This window comes from Rhinolophus sinicus, chromosome 12 (assembly GCF_057876585.1).
Source record: "Rhinolophus sinicus isolate RSI-liver-muscle chromosome 12, RSI-T2T, whole genome shotgun sequence".
Classification (NCBI taxonomy): Eukaryota; Metazoa; Chordata; class Mammalia; order Chiroptera; family Rhinolophidae; genus Rhinolophus; species Rhinolophus sinicus.
This window is the reverse complement of record NC_142512.1, coordinates 11,892,022-11,909,392: the sequence shown is the minus strand read 5'-3', so window position 1 is coordinate 11,909,392 and position 17,371 is coordinate 11,892,022. Positions and strand designations below refer to the sequence as shown.

The 17,371-nt window shown below is 38.3% G+C and overlaps 1 protein-coding gene and 1 pseudogene across 2 annotated transcripts in view; both read right to left on the bottom strand.

The window, feature by feature from the left end:
* MYH8 (myosin heavy chain 8) overlaps positions 1-2,876 on the bottom strand; it is a 28,206-nt gene extending 25,330 nt beyond the window's left edge. Inside the window, exons 1-4 of one of the 2 annotated variants that reach the window (XM_088801916.1) lie at positions 2,798-2,876; positions 2,534-2,577; positions 823-1,077; positions 37-180 (exon numbers count right to left, since the gene is read on the bottom strand). In XM_088801916.1, the coding sequence (XP_088658042.1) occupies positions 37-180; positions 823-1,026 (348 nt within the window). In that variant the 5' untranslated portion in view covers positions 1,027-1,077; positions 2,534-2,577; positions 2,798-2,876. Of the gene's footprint in view, positions 1-36; positions 181-822; positions 1,078-1,180; positions 1,457-2,533; positions 2,578-2,797 lie in introns of those variants that run through there. The other variant, XM_019755219.3, reaches the window with a different exon arrangement.
* A 6,070-nt stretch (positions 2,877-8,946) lies between these two features.
* On the bottom strand, positions 8,947-9,714 carry LOC109460144 (peroxiredoxin-1 pseudogene; annotated as a pseudogene).
* Between the last annotated feature and the right edge of the window lie 7,657 nt (positions 9,715-17,371).

Genomic DNA, 17,371 nt, shown 5'->3' with positions numbered 1-17,371 from the left:
TTAAATGGAATAAAGAGACGTTGGAAGGGCACTCACGTAGATCATCCAGGCTGCGTAACGCTCTTTGAGGTTGTACAGCACCGCGGGCTCGTGGAGATGGGTCATCATGGCCATGTCCTCGATCTTGTCATATTTCGGAGGGTTCATGGGGTAGACTTGGTCATCTTTGACAGTTAGAGTCTGGCAAGTAAAGTTAGAGACCAGTTTGTATTAACGGTTGGAGGTAGGGTTTCTGTTTGCCTGTTGGTTTGGGTTATAAAACTACACTTGCAGACACTCTCCTTTAAATAAAGTCATGAAAATATATTCATTTCAGAATTTGGTGCTAAGCAAATCTGTTTCCTATGATGAGCTAGGACACTACCTTTTTAAAAAGAGTTTTTTTCTTCTGTCCCCGGTTTACCCGGTTATATCCTTTCACTCTTGTTTTAAAAGGTTATTTTTAAAATTTGTCCTTGCCATTCATTTCAAGAAACTTCTATTTGGGGGGAAGTAATGGAGGATATTAATACATTATTTAACTCAGTAAATAGTAGTTCTGATAGGAGAAGTTAGCTTTGATCTCCCCAGGTGTGGGCAGTTAGACTGGGAACTGGGGAATTGAAGAGAAATGGTGCAGGCTGATACTAGTGGGCTAACGTCCTGTGGGTCGCTGGGAAGGTGAGAAATGAGGTTACTACTGAGAATTCTTTTGCCTTCTAAATCTGGTGTCTATAAATGGACTAGAAGGGTGCTTGTATCAGCAATAGATAAGGCTTCAGCTCAAAGTGAGGAGATAAAAAAAAGGGGGGGGGAGTATTTTCTCCTTATGTTTTTACTTACTGCTCCACTTTCTGTCTTTACAGTTACTTTTCCTCCATCCTTGCTTTGTATGATGCTCTTTACGTAGGATTCCTTGGGCTCCGTGACAAAGACTGATGTTTTAGCATCAAAGGGCTTGTTTTGTGCCTCAATCCTCTCTTTTTCCGATTTTCGAAGGTAGGGGGCGGCTACGCCAAAAATAGCCATCTCTGCATCTGAACTCATGGCTGTGATTTATTGAGCAGAGGAGTCTGCCTTGGGGAAGAAATGAGAGAGCTGGAGAAAAGGAAACCAGAAGTCATACATGTGAGTTAGGATTTGAAATGAATGTTGAACCTCTACCGCCTAGGCTGTAACTATCCTTCCAAGCTGCCGTTACCTGTTTAACACAGAAGCACTAACGCAGGACTGGTGTGGAATGAGATTGCCATTTCAGTCTTCATTTTCAGGACTTTGAAAATTCCCTTCCCAAATTGCTTGTATGTTGATCCTTAGGGCTAGTGTGCCTACGGTTGAATGAGGACGGAATCCTTGCCGGTTTTAATCTCTAAACTGTAACAGTATCAATAGCTAAAACTGTTGCTGGATTGTTTTATAGCAACTGTCATTCTTTAATCCCTACTTTTCCTTTTGCATAATGTTTGCAACTGCCATGTGCTAGGGCAATCATAGAGTTAGGAAGAGAAGCTTGTCTTGTGCAAATGAAGGTTGATATTTTCAAAGCTATCAAAAATATCTTTGCCTTTTAGATGGTCATTTTTTAACTCATAAACCACATAATTATTTTTAACATCTACTTGATGTTAATATTTGGTGTTGCGTCTCTCAGTGGGTCATTAAAAGAATCTCATAATAAATTCTCAGTACTCGGGATTAGTAGTCATTTGTCTTGCTACCAAGAGACTTAGCATTGCCTTAATTCCAAAATCTCTTTTGACAATCTTCTTCTGGCATGAGAGATTTCAACTGTCGGCTAACAGACCTAACCACAGAGAAATGAGAGCTTCAGCACAGAGAAGGCCCCTTCTTCCCACATAAATGCCACAGGCTTCTTTTCTTTCCATCCAGAAAAGAGAGACAAAAATTTTAGAGTTTGTCACACTCATGTAAGCCATTGTCCTGTGATTGGTAGATGTGCCCCTGCAACATTAGTCTGTTAGACTGACGGAATCTTTCCTTTACTTTCAGGTATAATTACTCGGGGAAGGGCCAGGATCTCTTCCAAGTTAGGTATATATTTAACACTCTGTGCGTGTAATACTTGTGATCTTTTAAATGAACAATGAATTTAAATGAATCTTTCTAAAAACAAATAATAGTGAAGCATCAAAAAGGAGCTGAAATATTATGGTTTTAAACAAGATGTTTGTTGGTGTTAGATTTTTAGATACGAATTTTCCCAGAGTGTTTAAAACATATTGGTACAATGTTTAAGTATTCATCGCTTTGCAGTAGAGGGAAGCTGGCATGGAACAGCTTGCCCTGGACAGATCTAAGTGCAGCTGAGAACGCACTATAAAAATTCATCCTCTCCTTAATGGTCCTTTAATCCTGGAACTCAAGTGAGGGTTGTCTCAGAGAATAAGATATTCTGAAAAAATGACTTACTAGCATTTATAAGACTATTCGGAAGCACCACCTACTTGCATAGTTGCAAAACATAGAAGTGGTGTGTAATTAAGTGTTGTTCCCTGCTTCATTAGATCAACAAATGAATAAAGCTGAGTCTTACCTCTGGAGTTCCAGATGAAAATGCAGGTTCAGAAGTATCTAACACTGTAAAACAACACGTTTTTTATTTTCTTTTTTATTATTAGCAAAGCTCTGAATTTCCAGTAAGATAGTTACAGAATTAAAATTCCCCTGCTTCAAAGCTTAAATCTATGAAAATAAAGGTCAGAGTTGGGAGGAACAGTTTCAGGCTCAGAGAAGGGTCATGGGGTAAGCTCTTTCTGCCCCCTGGGGTCCGTCAGGTCCCAAGGCCCCCATCACTTACCTCTGGGTTCTTGGTGGCAATAAGGCAGGAGCGATCTCTCATGCTTATATAGGAACTAATGTGCTGATGCTGCAGCTATCTTCTCTTTGTTAGGGCAAGACATTTGGCAACATGAACCCTCAGCATAATTTGTACTGACATTTGTCAGGTTTGGATATAATTAGAAGTATTCATATCATTTTGAGTATGTCAACCAATCTCCTATAAATAATTTTACAAGGGCCATTCTGCCGGCAGAGAATGCTTTCTAGTATGTTAGGAAGGTAATCTTTGACAGTGCCTGGTGGGGCCTCAAAGTAAGTTCCTAAGCGCTATATTCGTTTTGGCAAACTCTTTTGTGCATGCCTGTGGTAAGTCGGTGATCAGATACTCGGCAACGCATCGCTGTCAGGGCCCTAACCACTTTTCCTTATTTGATACCATAGGGACCCCCCAGTTCATTCCTTGGGTCACTGCCGAGGCTTACCCTTGGAATCTGGGCTTGGGCAGCAGAGCCAGTTTGCAAGGAGATTCCACAATGGGTTTCCACCACTGGGCCAGTGCTACATATTCAATGTTGAAAAAAATTATTATTTCATTAGAAAATAATATGTATTCATTGTAGAAGAAAATCAGTAAAGAAAAAATGTCTATAATCCCAATATGCAGCAATAAAATAACATGTAGACATATAAGTAGAGTCATACTATATACACATATAGAGTATATATTAATATATGCCTTATAATCTGCTTTCAAAATTAATGTACCACTAATGTAATGTATATCCTATTCTTTAAACAAATTATATCGTAACCATTCTTTTTAATTAAAATCTTTCTTTTTGTAAAGGTTAGGTACATTGAGGTATAATTTATACACAGTAAAAAAATCATCCTTTTTAGGCAACAGTTGTATGAGGTTTCTTTGCTTCTATGAAATAAAATGTAAACTTTATAATAAAATTCACTTCTTTTGTTGTATCGGTCTGTAAGTTTTTACATGTGCATCGATTTTGTAACTACCACCACAGACAGGATGCAGAACAATTACATTTCTATGAGTTTTGATAAATATATGCAGTTGTGTAACCTCTTACATTTTAATTACATGAAAAATGAAAGCCTTATAGATTAGGCTAAAAGTCCCCTTTGATGAACACTCACAAAGCAGGTAACTCCCTTCTCTCTAGAGTCAACCACCGATCTCAGTTTGGTTTATAATATTTCAGACCTTTCCTGTGCATTTACAAATTTATACTTAGGAAAATATAAATTAGTGAAACTGGCCTAAGAAAACTGTCCCATAGAAAATTTATAATACAGATACTTAAAATATAGTATAAGTAGTTTATGTATTTACCTTGCTTTTATCATTCTATACTCTTGGATCATTTTCCATGTTAACATATAAACAAAAATATGGAAAATTTTCAAAAATATGCAGAAGTAAAGAGACTGGTGTAATGAACCCATTGTACATATCACCCAACATTAATAATTACCAGTTCATGGTCAGTCTTGTTTCATATATATGCCCCTAACCACTCCCTTCATCCCTGGGTATTTCGATATTAACTCATGTAAAAATTTCTGTGTAGAATTCTGTATGTTGTAATTGTAATCATATATTTTTTTATACAAGTTTTAAAGGTTTCTCTTGGCTTAATAAAGGTCTTAACTTTACATCTCAGTCTTATAGAAGTTTATATTTTTATCTAATCAAAGTTATAAAAATATTTTCTTTATATTTTTGCTTTGTGTGTGTGTGTGTGTGTGTGTATTGTAAAACGCCCTTCCCTAACTCAAGGACTCAGGGTCATAAATGTGTTCTATATTTTCAAACTAATGTTTTTAAAGAAAATATTGAGATTTATAATCTAGCTATGTGTATGAGAGAGAGGGAGAGAGACAGAGACACAGACACAGAGAGAGAATGTAATCAGTTTCTGGATTCCATATTTTGTACCATATTTCTGTGCCAATAACACATGTTTTAATATCTGATAGGGCAGATTTTCCCTAATTATTCATTTATTTCAAAGTTGTCTTGACAATTGTTGCACTCTCTTGTATGAATTTTAGAATCAGATTATATGGAAAATCCTGTTGGGATTTTGATTTAGATTAAATTGAATGAATAGATTAATTTGATGAGATTCGATACCTTTATAATAGTGAGTCTTTCAAGTACGATATATTTTTGTTTATTCCGAGTCTTTATAAAAATCTTAAGTTATGTTTTTCTAGTTTTTTAATGTATCAAAGTTATTGGGGTAACATTTGTTAATAACATTATATAAATTTCTGATGTACAACTTTGTAATACAACATTTATATATTCTATTGTGTCCTTACCATCTGAAGTCAAGTCTCCTTCTGTCACCTTGTATGTGACATCCTTTACCCTCTTCATCCTCCCCTCACCCCCCTTCCCTTCTGGTAACCACCATTCTGTTGTCTGTATCTGTGAGCTGGGTTTTTTATTTGTTGCTTTTTGTTCTATATCCCCTATATGAGAGAAGTCATGTTTCTTGTTCTTTTCCATCTGACTTACGATAAAAAATATGTGAGTATTGGATGGCTGCTGCTGAGTGCCATCCAACAGAAAGGCAGAAATCTTCAATACGGGAAGCAGCAAGTTGAATCTTAGTAACAGTGTGTGACAAGTTTCAACTTGTTTGGTGCAGTTAGTCGGGTGTGAGCTACGGTTGAGAGAAGGTGTGTTTTAAAGTGTGCCGTAAATCATGGATCACAAACAATACATTAACATGAAATGGGCAAACTGTTTGATCCTCCATCATGACAATGCTTGTGTTGCACATCGCTTCTGGTACGGCAATTTCTGTCAAATAAAAACATTACGGTGTGCCCCCATCCACCTTATTCACCAGATCTGGCACCATGCGATGTCTGGCTCTTCCCCAAAGTCAAAATGACCATGAAAGGTAAATGTTTTGACTCAATTCAGGACATCGAGGCAGCCACTATGGTGCAACTAAAGACACTCACGAAAGAAGACTTCCAGAACTGCTTCAGAAAGTGGCAAGAATGATGGGATAAGTGTGTTCAACGTGAGGAGGAGCAATTTAAAGGTGACTTGTATATGCCCCCCAAAATTGAAAACATCTGCTTATATAAAAACTTGTACACAAATGTTTGTAGCAGCATTATGAAACTAATAAATATGTTCTGGAATTAAATTGTGGTTATGGTTACCTAGCTGTGAATCTACTAAAACCACCAAATTGTATATTTTAATGGTGAATTTTATGGTATGTGAATTATATCTAAAAACACATTGGATTTTATCAGTGTGTATTTTTTTTCTTTCTGCATCTATTGAGATTATTATTATTTTTTCTCCTCTAACTAGTTAATGTAGTGAATTTTGTGGTATGTTTTCTCACTTTTAACATTCTGGAAACCTATTGACATAATATTGTTTATTTCCCAGCTGCTTTAAGTTTACTAATTTTTGTGTGGGATTTCTACATCTGAGTTTATATGTGACTGGGTCAAAGTTTTCTTCTGTTTTCTTCTGTTATTGTTTTCTAGTTTTTAAATTTTTTTTTATTTTGGGGAAGGGGAATAGGACTTTACTGGGGAACAGTGTGTACTTCCAGGACTTTTTTCCAAGTCAGGTTGTTGTCCTTTCAATCTTGGTTGTGGAGGGTGCAGCTCAGCTCCACGTCCAGTTGCCATTGTTAGTTGCAGGGCGTGGAACCCACCATCCCTTGTGGGAGTCAAACCAGCAACCTTGTGGTTGAGAGGATGTGCTCCAACCAACTGAGCCATCTGGGAGCTCAGCGGCAGCTCAGCTCAAAGTGCCATGTTCAATCTTAGTTGCAGGGGGCACAGCCCACCATCCTTTGCAGGAATCGAGGAGTTGAACTGGCAACCTTGTGGTTGACAGCCTGCACTCCAATCAACTGACCCATCTGGCACTGGCCCATATGGGAATCAAACCGGCAGCCTTAGGCATTAGAAGCACGGAGCTCCAACCACCTGAGCCACCGGGCCGGCCCTCTTTTCTAGTTTTGATATCAGGATCATGCTAGTGTAAAATGAGTAGCTTTCCATTTGTGTCTATTTTCTGCAACAATGTGTTTATGATGTGAATAATCTGTTCCATTATGGTTTGGTAGTGTTCCTTCATGAACTCTTTTGGCCTATTGCCTCTTTGGAGGATAAATATTTTACTCTTATTTAAGTTTTGTCATGACTGTTGATTAGTCTATTCAGAGTTCCCACTTGATTTTTTTTTGGGGGGGGGGTGGTCCATATGGAAAATTTGTATTTTCTTAGAAAATTGCCTATTTCTTGTGAGTTTTTAGATTTTTTGACATTTTTGTGCATATCTTTTACAATTAAAAACTCCTATGTAGTCATCCATTCCTTTTTATTCTTTATATAATTCAATTTTGTTCTTTTTATTTTAAATCATATTTGCCAAATTTTTGTCACTTGTGTTGATGATTAATTTAGTTTTACCAACTAACCCTTTTTTTCTATTTTATTGTATTCTACTTTCAATCTTACTCATTCCTTTCTTTTATTTCTTTAAGTTTATTTGTCTGTATCTAGATTCTTGAATTAAAAACTTACTTCGTTTATTTCCATTTTATGTTCTTACAAGGTTATTCGTGGTTATAAAATTTTCTTTGGTTACTACTTTGGCTGAATCCCACAGTTTGGTATGTAATACCCTAATAGTCCTTTAATTATATTATTTTAAAATTTCTATTTCAATTTCAACCCCAGAAGTATCTAGAGCATATTAGTTTATTTCCTTTTTCTTTTCTTTTTTTTTGTTATTGAGATTTTTATTAAAAATATAGCTAACATACAATATTATATTAGTTTCAGGGGTTCACCATAGTTATTCAACATTTATATACCTAAAAAAGTGATAAGTCCAGCAACAACCTGACACCGTACCATGTTATTTCAATATTATTGACTATATTCCCCATGCTGTACATTACATCTCCATGACTTATTTGTTTTATGCCTGGAAACTTGGACCTCTTATTTTCCTTTCCCTCCCCACCCCTTTTTAAATTTATTAGTCACAGTTGACATTCAATATTATTTTATATTAATTTCAGGTGTACAGCATAGTGGTTAGACATTTATATAGTTTAAGAAGCGATCCCCCTGACTAATCTTGTACCCACCTAGCACTATATATAGTTGTTACCGTATCATTGACTATATTCTCAATGCTTTTACTTTACATCTTCATAACTATTTTGTAATTACCAATTTGTACTTCTTACTCCCTTCACCTTTTTCACCCTGCCCCCAACACCCTCCCATCTATCACCCAACAAATCTAGTATCCATCTGACACCATGCATAGTTATTACAATATTATTGACTATATCCCTTATGTTATACCCTACACCCTCATAACTACTTTGTAACAACAAAATTATACTTCTTAATCCCTTATCCTTCTTTCCACACCCCCAACACCTCTCCCATCTGGCAATCATCAAAATGTTTTCTGTATTTGTGAGTTTGTTTCTGTTTTGTTTGTTAATTTGGTTCTTAGATTCCACACATAAGCAAAATCACATTGCATGTGTCTTTTTCTGTCTGATATACTCCACTCAACACAACACACTCCAGGTCCTTCCATACCACCACAGATGGCAAAAACCGATTCCCTTCCATGGCTGAGCAATATTCCATTATATATATTGTATATACCACATCCTCTTTATCCATTCATCCATCGAGACACCCAGGCTGCCTCCACATCTTGGCTATTGCAAACAATGTTGCAATGGACATATGGATGCACACATCCCCTTGAGGTAGCATTTGGGTTTTCTTCCGATAAATACCCTGAAGTAGGATTACTGGGTCCTTCATTTTCTCTTCTTATAGCCATTGTTTTAAAGTCTGTTTTATGTGGTATAAGTATTGCTACCCCAGCTTTTTAAAATTTATTTTTCATTTCCATTTTCATGAAATAACTTTTTCCATCCTTTACTTTCTGTCTCTGTGTGTCTTTCAATCTGAAGTGAGTCTCTTGTAGGCAGCATATGTGAGGGTTTTGTTTTCATATCCATTCAGCCCTCCTATGTCTTTTTCCCCCCTCAGTTCCAGTTTAATAGAAACTACAAAAGATCAAAAGTGATGCCTCACTACTGTGCACATCAGTTGGTCTGCCTCACAGCAAAGTTCAGGCCATTTCCTCCACAGGAATAAAGGCCTGTCTATCCCATACCACATCTGGGCTAAATCTAAGGACTTGTGTTTTAAGCATGACAGTAGTACAAGAGGTTTTGTTCTCATGGCTATCCGCTAGCCCAGCACTCGTTTCTGCTTAGAGAAATATTCTTTGCTCTTCTGGACATCAGGCTTGATGGTATCACTGCCAGGCTTCCAACCAGCTGGGCACACTTCTCCATGTTTGTCAGTGAACTGGAAGGCCTGACCTAGTCTCAGTCTCATCCACAGAGCGGCCAACAGGGAGGTCATTTACAGTGATCTGCCGAAGGATACCTTTATCATCAATGATAAACAGGCCCCTGAACGAGATGCCTTCATCAGCCTTTAGGACCCCATAGTCCTGAGCAATGGTGCACTTGGGGTCTGACACCAAGGGAATGTTCATGGGTCCCAGTCCTCCTTGTTTCTTGGGTGTGTTGATCCATGCCAGGTGACAGAAGTGAGAATCCACAGAAGCACCAATCACTTGGCAGTTGAGTTTCTTAAATTCTTCTGCCCTATCACTGAAAGCAATGATCTCCGTGGGGCACACAAAGGTAAAGTCAAGAGGGTAAAAGAAGAACACAATATATTTTCCTTTGTATTCAGATAGACTGATATCTTTGAACTGACCATCTGGCATAACAGTTGTAGCTTTGAAGTTGGGGGCAAGGTGCCCAATTTTAGCATTTCCTGAAGACATCTTGCTATCAGCAGCTCTAAGTCACCAAAACCAGTCAGGAAGAGGACACCCCTCCTATGTCTTTTGATTGGAACATTTAATCCATTTACATTGAAAGTAATTGTTGATAAATATGTAGCTACTGCCATTTATTATTCATATATATATATTTTCCATCTTAAAGAAGTCCCTCTAATATTCCTTGTAATACTAGTTTGGTGTTGATGAACTCCTTTAGCTTTTTCTTGTCTGGGAAGGTTTTTATCTGTGCTTCGATTTTAAATGATAACCTTGCTGGGTAGAGTTGTCTTGGTCGTAGGTCCTTTCTTTTCAACACATTGAATATTTCAGGCCAATCCCTTCTGGCCTGCAAAGTTACTTTTGAGAAATCAGCTGACAGTCTTATTGGAGTCCCCTTGTAAGTTACTAGCTGCCTCTCTCTGGCAGCTTTTAGGATCTTCTCATTGTCTTTAAACTTTGCCATTCTAATTATAATGTGTCTTCATGTGGGCCTGTTGGGTTCCTCCTGTTTGGGACTCTCTACACTTCCTGGACTTGTATGTCTATTTCCTGCGCCAGGTTAGAAAACTTTCAGTCATTATTTCTTTAAATAGGTTCTCAATCCCTTGCTTTCTCTCTTCTCCTTCTGGTGCCCCTATGATGAAAATTTTGTTATGCTTGATGTTGTCCCGGAGGTCTCTTAAACTATTCTCATTTTTTTTTGGGGGGGGGATGCAGGGTCATAGAATAAGCATTTATTATCAGAGTACTGATGGTTTGAGAAGGCAGCGGGTTAACACCCCCAAAAACTGCCTTAACATTCTCAGACCAGCCTGGATATTTAAGGGAAAATCTGGGCCTTCCTCCAAAGGCTACATGATGGTTCTGGAGGTCTGCATGGAGCCTCCCCTGTGGCAATGTGGCTCTCCAATGTGGTCATCAACACAGGAGCAGGGATGACAGTAACCTGGAAAGAATTCTAGGTCATGAAGATTGTAATCGGCAAGCACAGGGGGCATTGTGACTAGTAAGCAAGCATAAGTTTCAGGGTAATTATTTAAAGCAGGGAACTGGGACAGGGGACGTTTTAAGGTCAAACTTCCGGGAGTGGGTTGATCAATTGTTAAGCTCTGGGGCAGGGAGAGGCGAGGCTAGGGATATTGCAAAGCCTCTTTTTTGGGAGTCCCAACCGGGCCCTGCTTTAGTACCTTTTCATTCGTTCAAACAGAATAAGTAAAATAATGCTCAAAAAAGTTTAAGAATAACTTTTTAAAATCATTGCTAAAACTGATCATTAAAAAAAGAACAGCTATTTTTTTTTCAACTCTGATCTACATGCTGTCTTATAGCGAGCTGAACTGATAAATTATTGTTCAAAATTTGAAATTATTGATTATATTCATATTCTCTAGAAATTACCTAAATACATGGTTTTGATACCTCTGAAGGCAGGTGGAATTGTTACTGTGGAGAGGGCCCTTCTCTCTGCAGTGTCCCGGTGCTTGGCATCTCAAGCAAAGGATTGAACGAGATACCAAGGTAAAGCAGCAGAAAAACAGTTTATTAGAAGGGATAGTACACTTCAAAGAAATAGGCGTAAACCTGAGCAGTAGAGAATGGCTCAAGGGCCCAAGGTGGCATTATTAGGAGAAAAAGTACACTCCAAGGAGTTTGGAGTGGGCCGAGCAAAAGAAGAGGCTCAAAGGCTTACTCTCACTTTTTAAGTTCTTTTTCCTTTTTCCTATTCCAATTGGGTGTTTTATGCTACCTTGTCTTCTAAATCGCTGATTCAATCCTCTGCTTCATCTAGCCTACTAGTAATTCCTTCTAGTGCATTCTTCATTTTAGTTATTGTATTCTTCACTTTTGAAATCACTTTTACAATTTCCATTATTATCTTTTGTAATGCTCACTATTTCTTTGTTGAAGTTCTCACTAAGTTCCTTGAGCATCCTTATAACGATTGTTTTGAACTCTGTCTCTGGTAGATTGTTTGCCTCCATTTTGTTTAGTTCTTCTTCTGGAGTTTTCTCCTGTTCTTTCATTTGGGACACATTTCTTTGTTTCTTCATTTTAGCTGCCTCTGTGTGTTTGTTTGCATGTATTAGGTAGATCTGGCCAGGTGGCATTATGTAATAGGTGTTCTCTGGGGCCCTTGCACAGTCTCTCTGGTCACCTGCTCTGGGTGCTCCAGGAGTGCCCCTTGTGTGGGTTTTGTGTACTCTTTTGTTATAGTTGAGCCTTGATTGCTGTTGGCACATCAGTGGCTGGGACTGACCCTCAGGCTGCCTGGCTGTGGGGTTTGGCCATGTCCACAGCTTATGGGCTGTTGTGCAGGAGGCTTACCTTACTGAGTGAAATTCACCCCAGTGGACACTGGTACCTGTTGAGACCACCCTTTGTGCCACTTGTAGGGCTAATTGGGTGGTGCTCTGCTGTGGTCTGAAGCCAACCTCCAAGTATGTTGGTTCTGTGACTCCTTGGGAGGGGCTCCAGTGCAGGTCCAGGTGAGACACTGCCTGTTACTGGCTGGGGGCGTCCTGGTAAAAGCTATAAAGTAATCTGCAGTTGTCCGCTGCTTGTGCTAAACCTGGAGGCCTGTAGGAGAGGCTATGCTGTGAAATGAGGATGCTGCCACCAATATCAGGCCTGGGGTAACTCTGCAAAAAGCCAGGACACCCAGAGGCCTGCTGCCACCTGCCAGCTCCCTTAAAGTTCAGCCCCTGATAAAGCCTCTTGCAATACATGAGTTGGGTGAGGCAGGGTCTCATGGAGTCACTAGAGTGGGAAGAGTTGTGGTCACCAGGATAATTTAGACTCTGGTTTGGTGCCAGTACTGAGCCTGGAGTGACTCAGCAAAAATTGCAGAGCACACTTAGCCCAGCCACCACCTGCCTGGGGCGCATGGATTCTGAACGTTTTCTAAGAAAGAATGCAATATGGGAGGGCTTGGCTGCTCGTGGAGAAAAGTGCCTCCAGTGTTGTGCGAGTTGGGTGGGGTGGAGTCCCAGTGAGTCAGCAGGTTGGAGCTTCGAAGCTCATCAGGCCAATCAGATTCAGATTTGGCCTGTCGGGATGGGCTCAACATAGGAAAGATGGTGCCTGCCTGCCAGCTGCATGGGAGAAGGACCCCTCACCAGGAAAATGCTGATCGGCCTTTAGTCCTCCTGCCATATGTCTCCCAGGTCCCATGAGTCACTGACCCTCCCCTGGAGCCCAAGGTGAGTGCCTGCAAATGGGTGAGTCTGTGTGTGGGCCTTTTAAGGGTTTGATTGGGTTTCCCGCAGCCTTCCATCCCACTGAAACCATCGGAATCCCCACTGTTTTTCACAGCCTGATGTTATGGTGGCTCCTCTTCTCGGCACCTATACTTGGGGTTGTGGAGCCCGGTGTGGGGTGTTGGAGTCCCTTGCTCCTTTGGGTGGAACCTCTGCAGGCAAGATATCCCTCTGTATTCTCAACCAACACATGGAGGTTTGGGGCCTTTCCATGTCTCCACTTCTCCGACAAGTCTCTATGTAGCAGCTTCTTTATATTTTTAGTTATAGGACTTCTGTTCAGCTAGACTTCAGATGGTTCTCCAGATTGATTGTTCTATAATTTAGTTGTAATTTAATGTGTTAATGAAAAGATGCAGGTACAGTGTTTATCTACTCTACCATCTTGGATCTCTCAGCATGTTTGTTTTTTAAATTTCCAGACTTGGGCATTGGAATGAAAGTTCTCTTTTAGCTGTTAATTTTGTGTGTCTGTGTGTGTGTGTGTGTGTGTGCAGTTTGTTTCCTAGCAGGCCCAATAGGAATGAGGAATGTGGTTCCTGCGTCTGTGTTTGTATGTGTGAGTGTAATAAAACAATTTAGATAACATCCACATATGAATATTATTAGCACTCCACAAAAGTAACTATAATTTTTATAATTTTTATGCTTTTCTTTATAGTTTTTTCATATGTATGCATCCAAAACAATGCATATCATTTCTTTCCTGTTTTTGAGCTTCATATGAATACAACTTTATTTATTCTTCTGTGGGGACAGCCCCAGGAGTGCAGTTTCCAGGCTCTTGGCCTCACGTGGAAAGGTGCTGGCTCAGGTAGTAGATGGCCATCAACTGTGATTGGATGGCCATCAGCTGTGGCTAGTTGGCCGTCAGCGGTAACCAGTGAGCCATTGGCCACTAATATAACTGCTGTGGCTACGCTAGCAAAAAATGGGGGCTAGCAAGAGGATGGTGGCTGAGCTAGCAAGAGTGGATTACAGATAGCAAGTGGGGTTGGTTGGTTGGCAGAGAAGCAGACAGGTTGCAGATCGTGTGGATCCTGCTTCCTGTGTCTTCAACCCAGCCACCAGCGAGAATATAGTGGTATGACTCCCCTATCTATGGCTCCATGGGTGTTCCTTTTTGGCCTCACCATATCCTGCGTTCCTATGTGGGGAGCGGGACTAGAGACCCTGCCTACCACCCCGTGTGACACTTCAGTATCACTTCTTTTACCCAATGTTATTGTGAGACTTTTCCATGAAGTTGCATATAACTGTATTTATTTTCATTACTGTACAGTATTACACTGTATGGTATTAAGACAATTTATTCATTCTACTGTAGACAAAATTTGGGGTTGTTTCCAGTGTGTTTGCTATAGTTTTAAATTTTATCTTGTTCTAAAAATAGTTTATATTTATTTTGTGGCTTTGTACATGAGTTGGTGGTTGTTGTTCCTCTCCCTACTCTTCCTTCTTCTTTGAACAGCTTTATTCAGGTAGAATTTTATATGTCTTAAAATTTGTCAAATGAGTTTTATTAAATTTAGGCAATTGCACAACCATCACATCCAGTTTTATAATACTTCCATAAACCGAAAAATTCCCCTCTGCCTGTTTGCAATCAATTAATTCCATGTCTAACCCCAAACAACAGGCAATGACTGATCTGCTTTCTGTCTCTATAATTTTGCCTTTTATAGAAATTTAATATAAGTGGAATCTTACAATGTACAGTCCTTTCTGTCTGGCTTCTCTCCCTTAGCCTGTTTTGGAGTTCATCAGTGTTATTGCATGTATCAGTAGTTCGTTCATTTTTATTTCTTAGTAGAAGTCCATTGTATAGATGTGTCACATTTTGTTTTTCCATTCACCACTTGAAGTATGTTTGAATTGTTTCTAGTTTTTGCCTATTTTGAATACTGTTATGAATATTCCACATAAGGCATTGTGTGGGCATTTGTTTTTATTTCTCTTGAGTAGGTAAGTAGGGGTTGAATTGCTAGGTTATATATGTTTAACTTATCTCAGACTTTTTGCACCCTCAGATCTAATTTTTACTTCTTAAAGAGTGCTGTCACCTCCATTAAAAATGCATGTATTAAATCTTTGAAAAGCATTTATATTCTTTCATTGTTGAGCACAAAATTTTATATTTATCTTTGTAATTGAGCTTGTTATTTGTGTTATTTGTCTGTGTTCTTAGTTTTGTCTAGTTGATCTGTTATTTTTCTAGTAGATGTAAGTTAAAATCCTCTACTATGATTGTTCTCAGAGATTTCAGATTTTTGTTTGTATAATTCAAAGATGGTTGCTAAGACCATAGAAAATTGTGATCATTATATCTTTCTGGTAGATTGTATCTTTTAAAAATAAAATATGAACTATATCTGTCCCTTTTTTTAGTATTATTTTGCCTTGAATTCTATTTTTGCTAATATTTTGCTATACTTCCTTTTACTTTTTGATAGCATATATATAGGTTATCTTTTCCCATATCTTTATTTTCAACCTTTCTTAGTTATTGTATTTTATACCAAACTTTTAAAATTCAACTAGTGGCTTTAAAAATCCATCATGAGAGCCTCTTTTTTAGTAGATAAATTTTAGAGGCAAGAAACTGGCTGGCATGCTTTTTATGTTGTGTAAAATGTTTTAAATGTAACTATTTAACTAGTTACTAACAATGTAACTAGCCAGATATTATTTTGTATGGTTTTAGGCAAGTTACCTAACCTCTGTAAACCTCAGTTTCTTCATCTGTTAAAGGAAAATAATAATAATTTTCTACCACTTCACAGGGTTAATGTGAATATTCAGCAAGAAATATATGTAAAGCATCTAGCATAGTTTTCTGGCAATGTAGAACATATTTTTTAAATATTGGCTGCTTAAAATTATATAAAAGAGCTCTATCGCCGTGAGTCATGAGATATCATTGGAGTCTTTTACAAGGAACTGACATCATAAGATCTGTGTTGTAAACACAATTACGGTAGCAGCATGGAAGATGAATTAGAGGAGTGAGACAGAGATAAAGAACTCAGTTAAGCAGTTGTTGTCCTATTTTAGGAAAGAGTTGAGGACCTGAACTAAGCCAACAGCTCTTGGAAAAGAAAAGAGGGGGAGGAAATCAAGAGGTATTAAGATGGTAGGCTTAATTGTGCTTGCCACTGGTGAAATAGAAATAATTTTAGATGTTTGAGAACCTTTTAAAATTATTTTACCCCAAGACAGCTAAAAATAAACTGAATTTCTTGAGGTTGGGGGTAATTTTTTCATGGGAAGGGAAGAGATTTGGAAGTAATGGAAAGGTTACCATGTCTTGGCTACCGTAAATAAAGCTGTAATGAACATCGGAGCACATATATCTTTACAGATAAATGTTTTCAGATTTTTTGGGTAGATACCCAGGAGAGGGATTGCTGGATCATATGGCAATTCTATTTGTAATTTTTTGAGGAACCTCCACACTGCCTTCCATAGCAGCTGCACCAGTCTGCATTCCCACCAACAGTGTATGAGGGTTCCTTTTTCTCCACAGCCTCCCCAACACTTGTTATTATTTGTGTTGTTGATGATAACCATTCTGACTGGGGTGAGGTGATATCTCATTGTGGTTTTTACTTGCATTTCTCTGATGATTAGTGATGTTGAGCATTTTTTCATATGTCTATTGGCCATCTGTATGACCAAAGTGTCCTTTGATAGATGATTGGATAAAGAAGATGTGATATATATACACAATGGAATACTATTCTGCCATAAGAAAAGATGAAATAGTGCCATTTGCGACAACATGGATGGAATTTGAGATTATTATACTAAGTGAAATAACTCAGACAAAAAAGTTGAGAACCATATGATTTCACTGATATGGGGGATATAAAACTGAAAACAAAGGAACAAGACAAACAAATAAAGAAACAAAAACTCATAGACACAGACAATAGTTTAGTGGTTACCAGAGGGTATGGGGGGAGGGAGGTGGTAGATGATGGTGAAAGGGATCAAATATATGATGATGGAAGAACTGACTCTGGGTGGTGAACACACAATGTGATATATAGATGCTATATTACAGAATTGTACACCTGAAACCTATGTAACTTTACTGACCATTGTCACCCTAATAAACTTTAATTTTTTTAAGAAAGGAAGTAATAGAAAGTTAGATATATAACTTGATGGACAATTGCAATGTTAGAATTTTTAGTAAAAGAATGCAAGTATTAGCTTTTACCAGACAATGAAGTAACAAGCCACTCTACCTGACATTAAACATATTTTAGAAATATGTGGATTAAAACAGTATAAAATTAGTGTAGGTGAAGACAAGTAGATCAGTAGACCATAATATAGTCCAAAATTTGGCTGTTACATATATGGCAATTTGGTATATGATAAAGGTAGCATTTCAAATCACTGG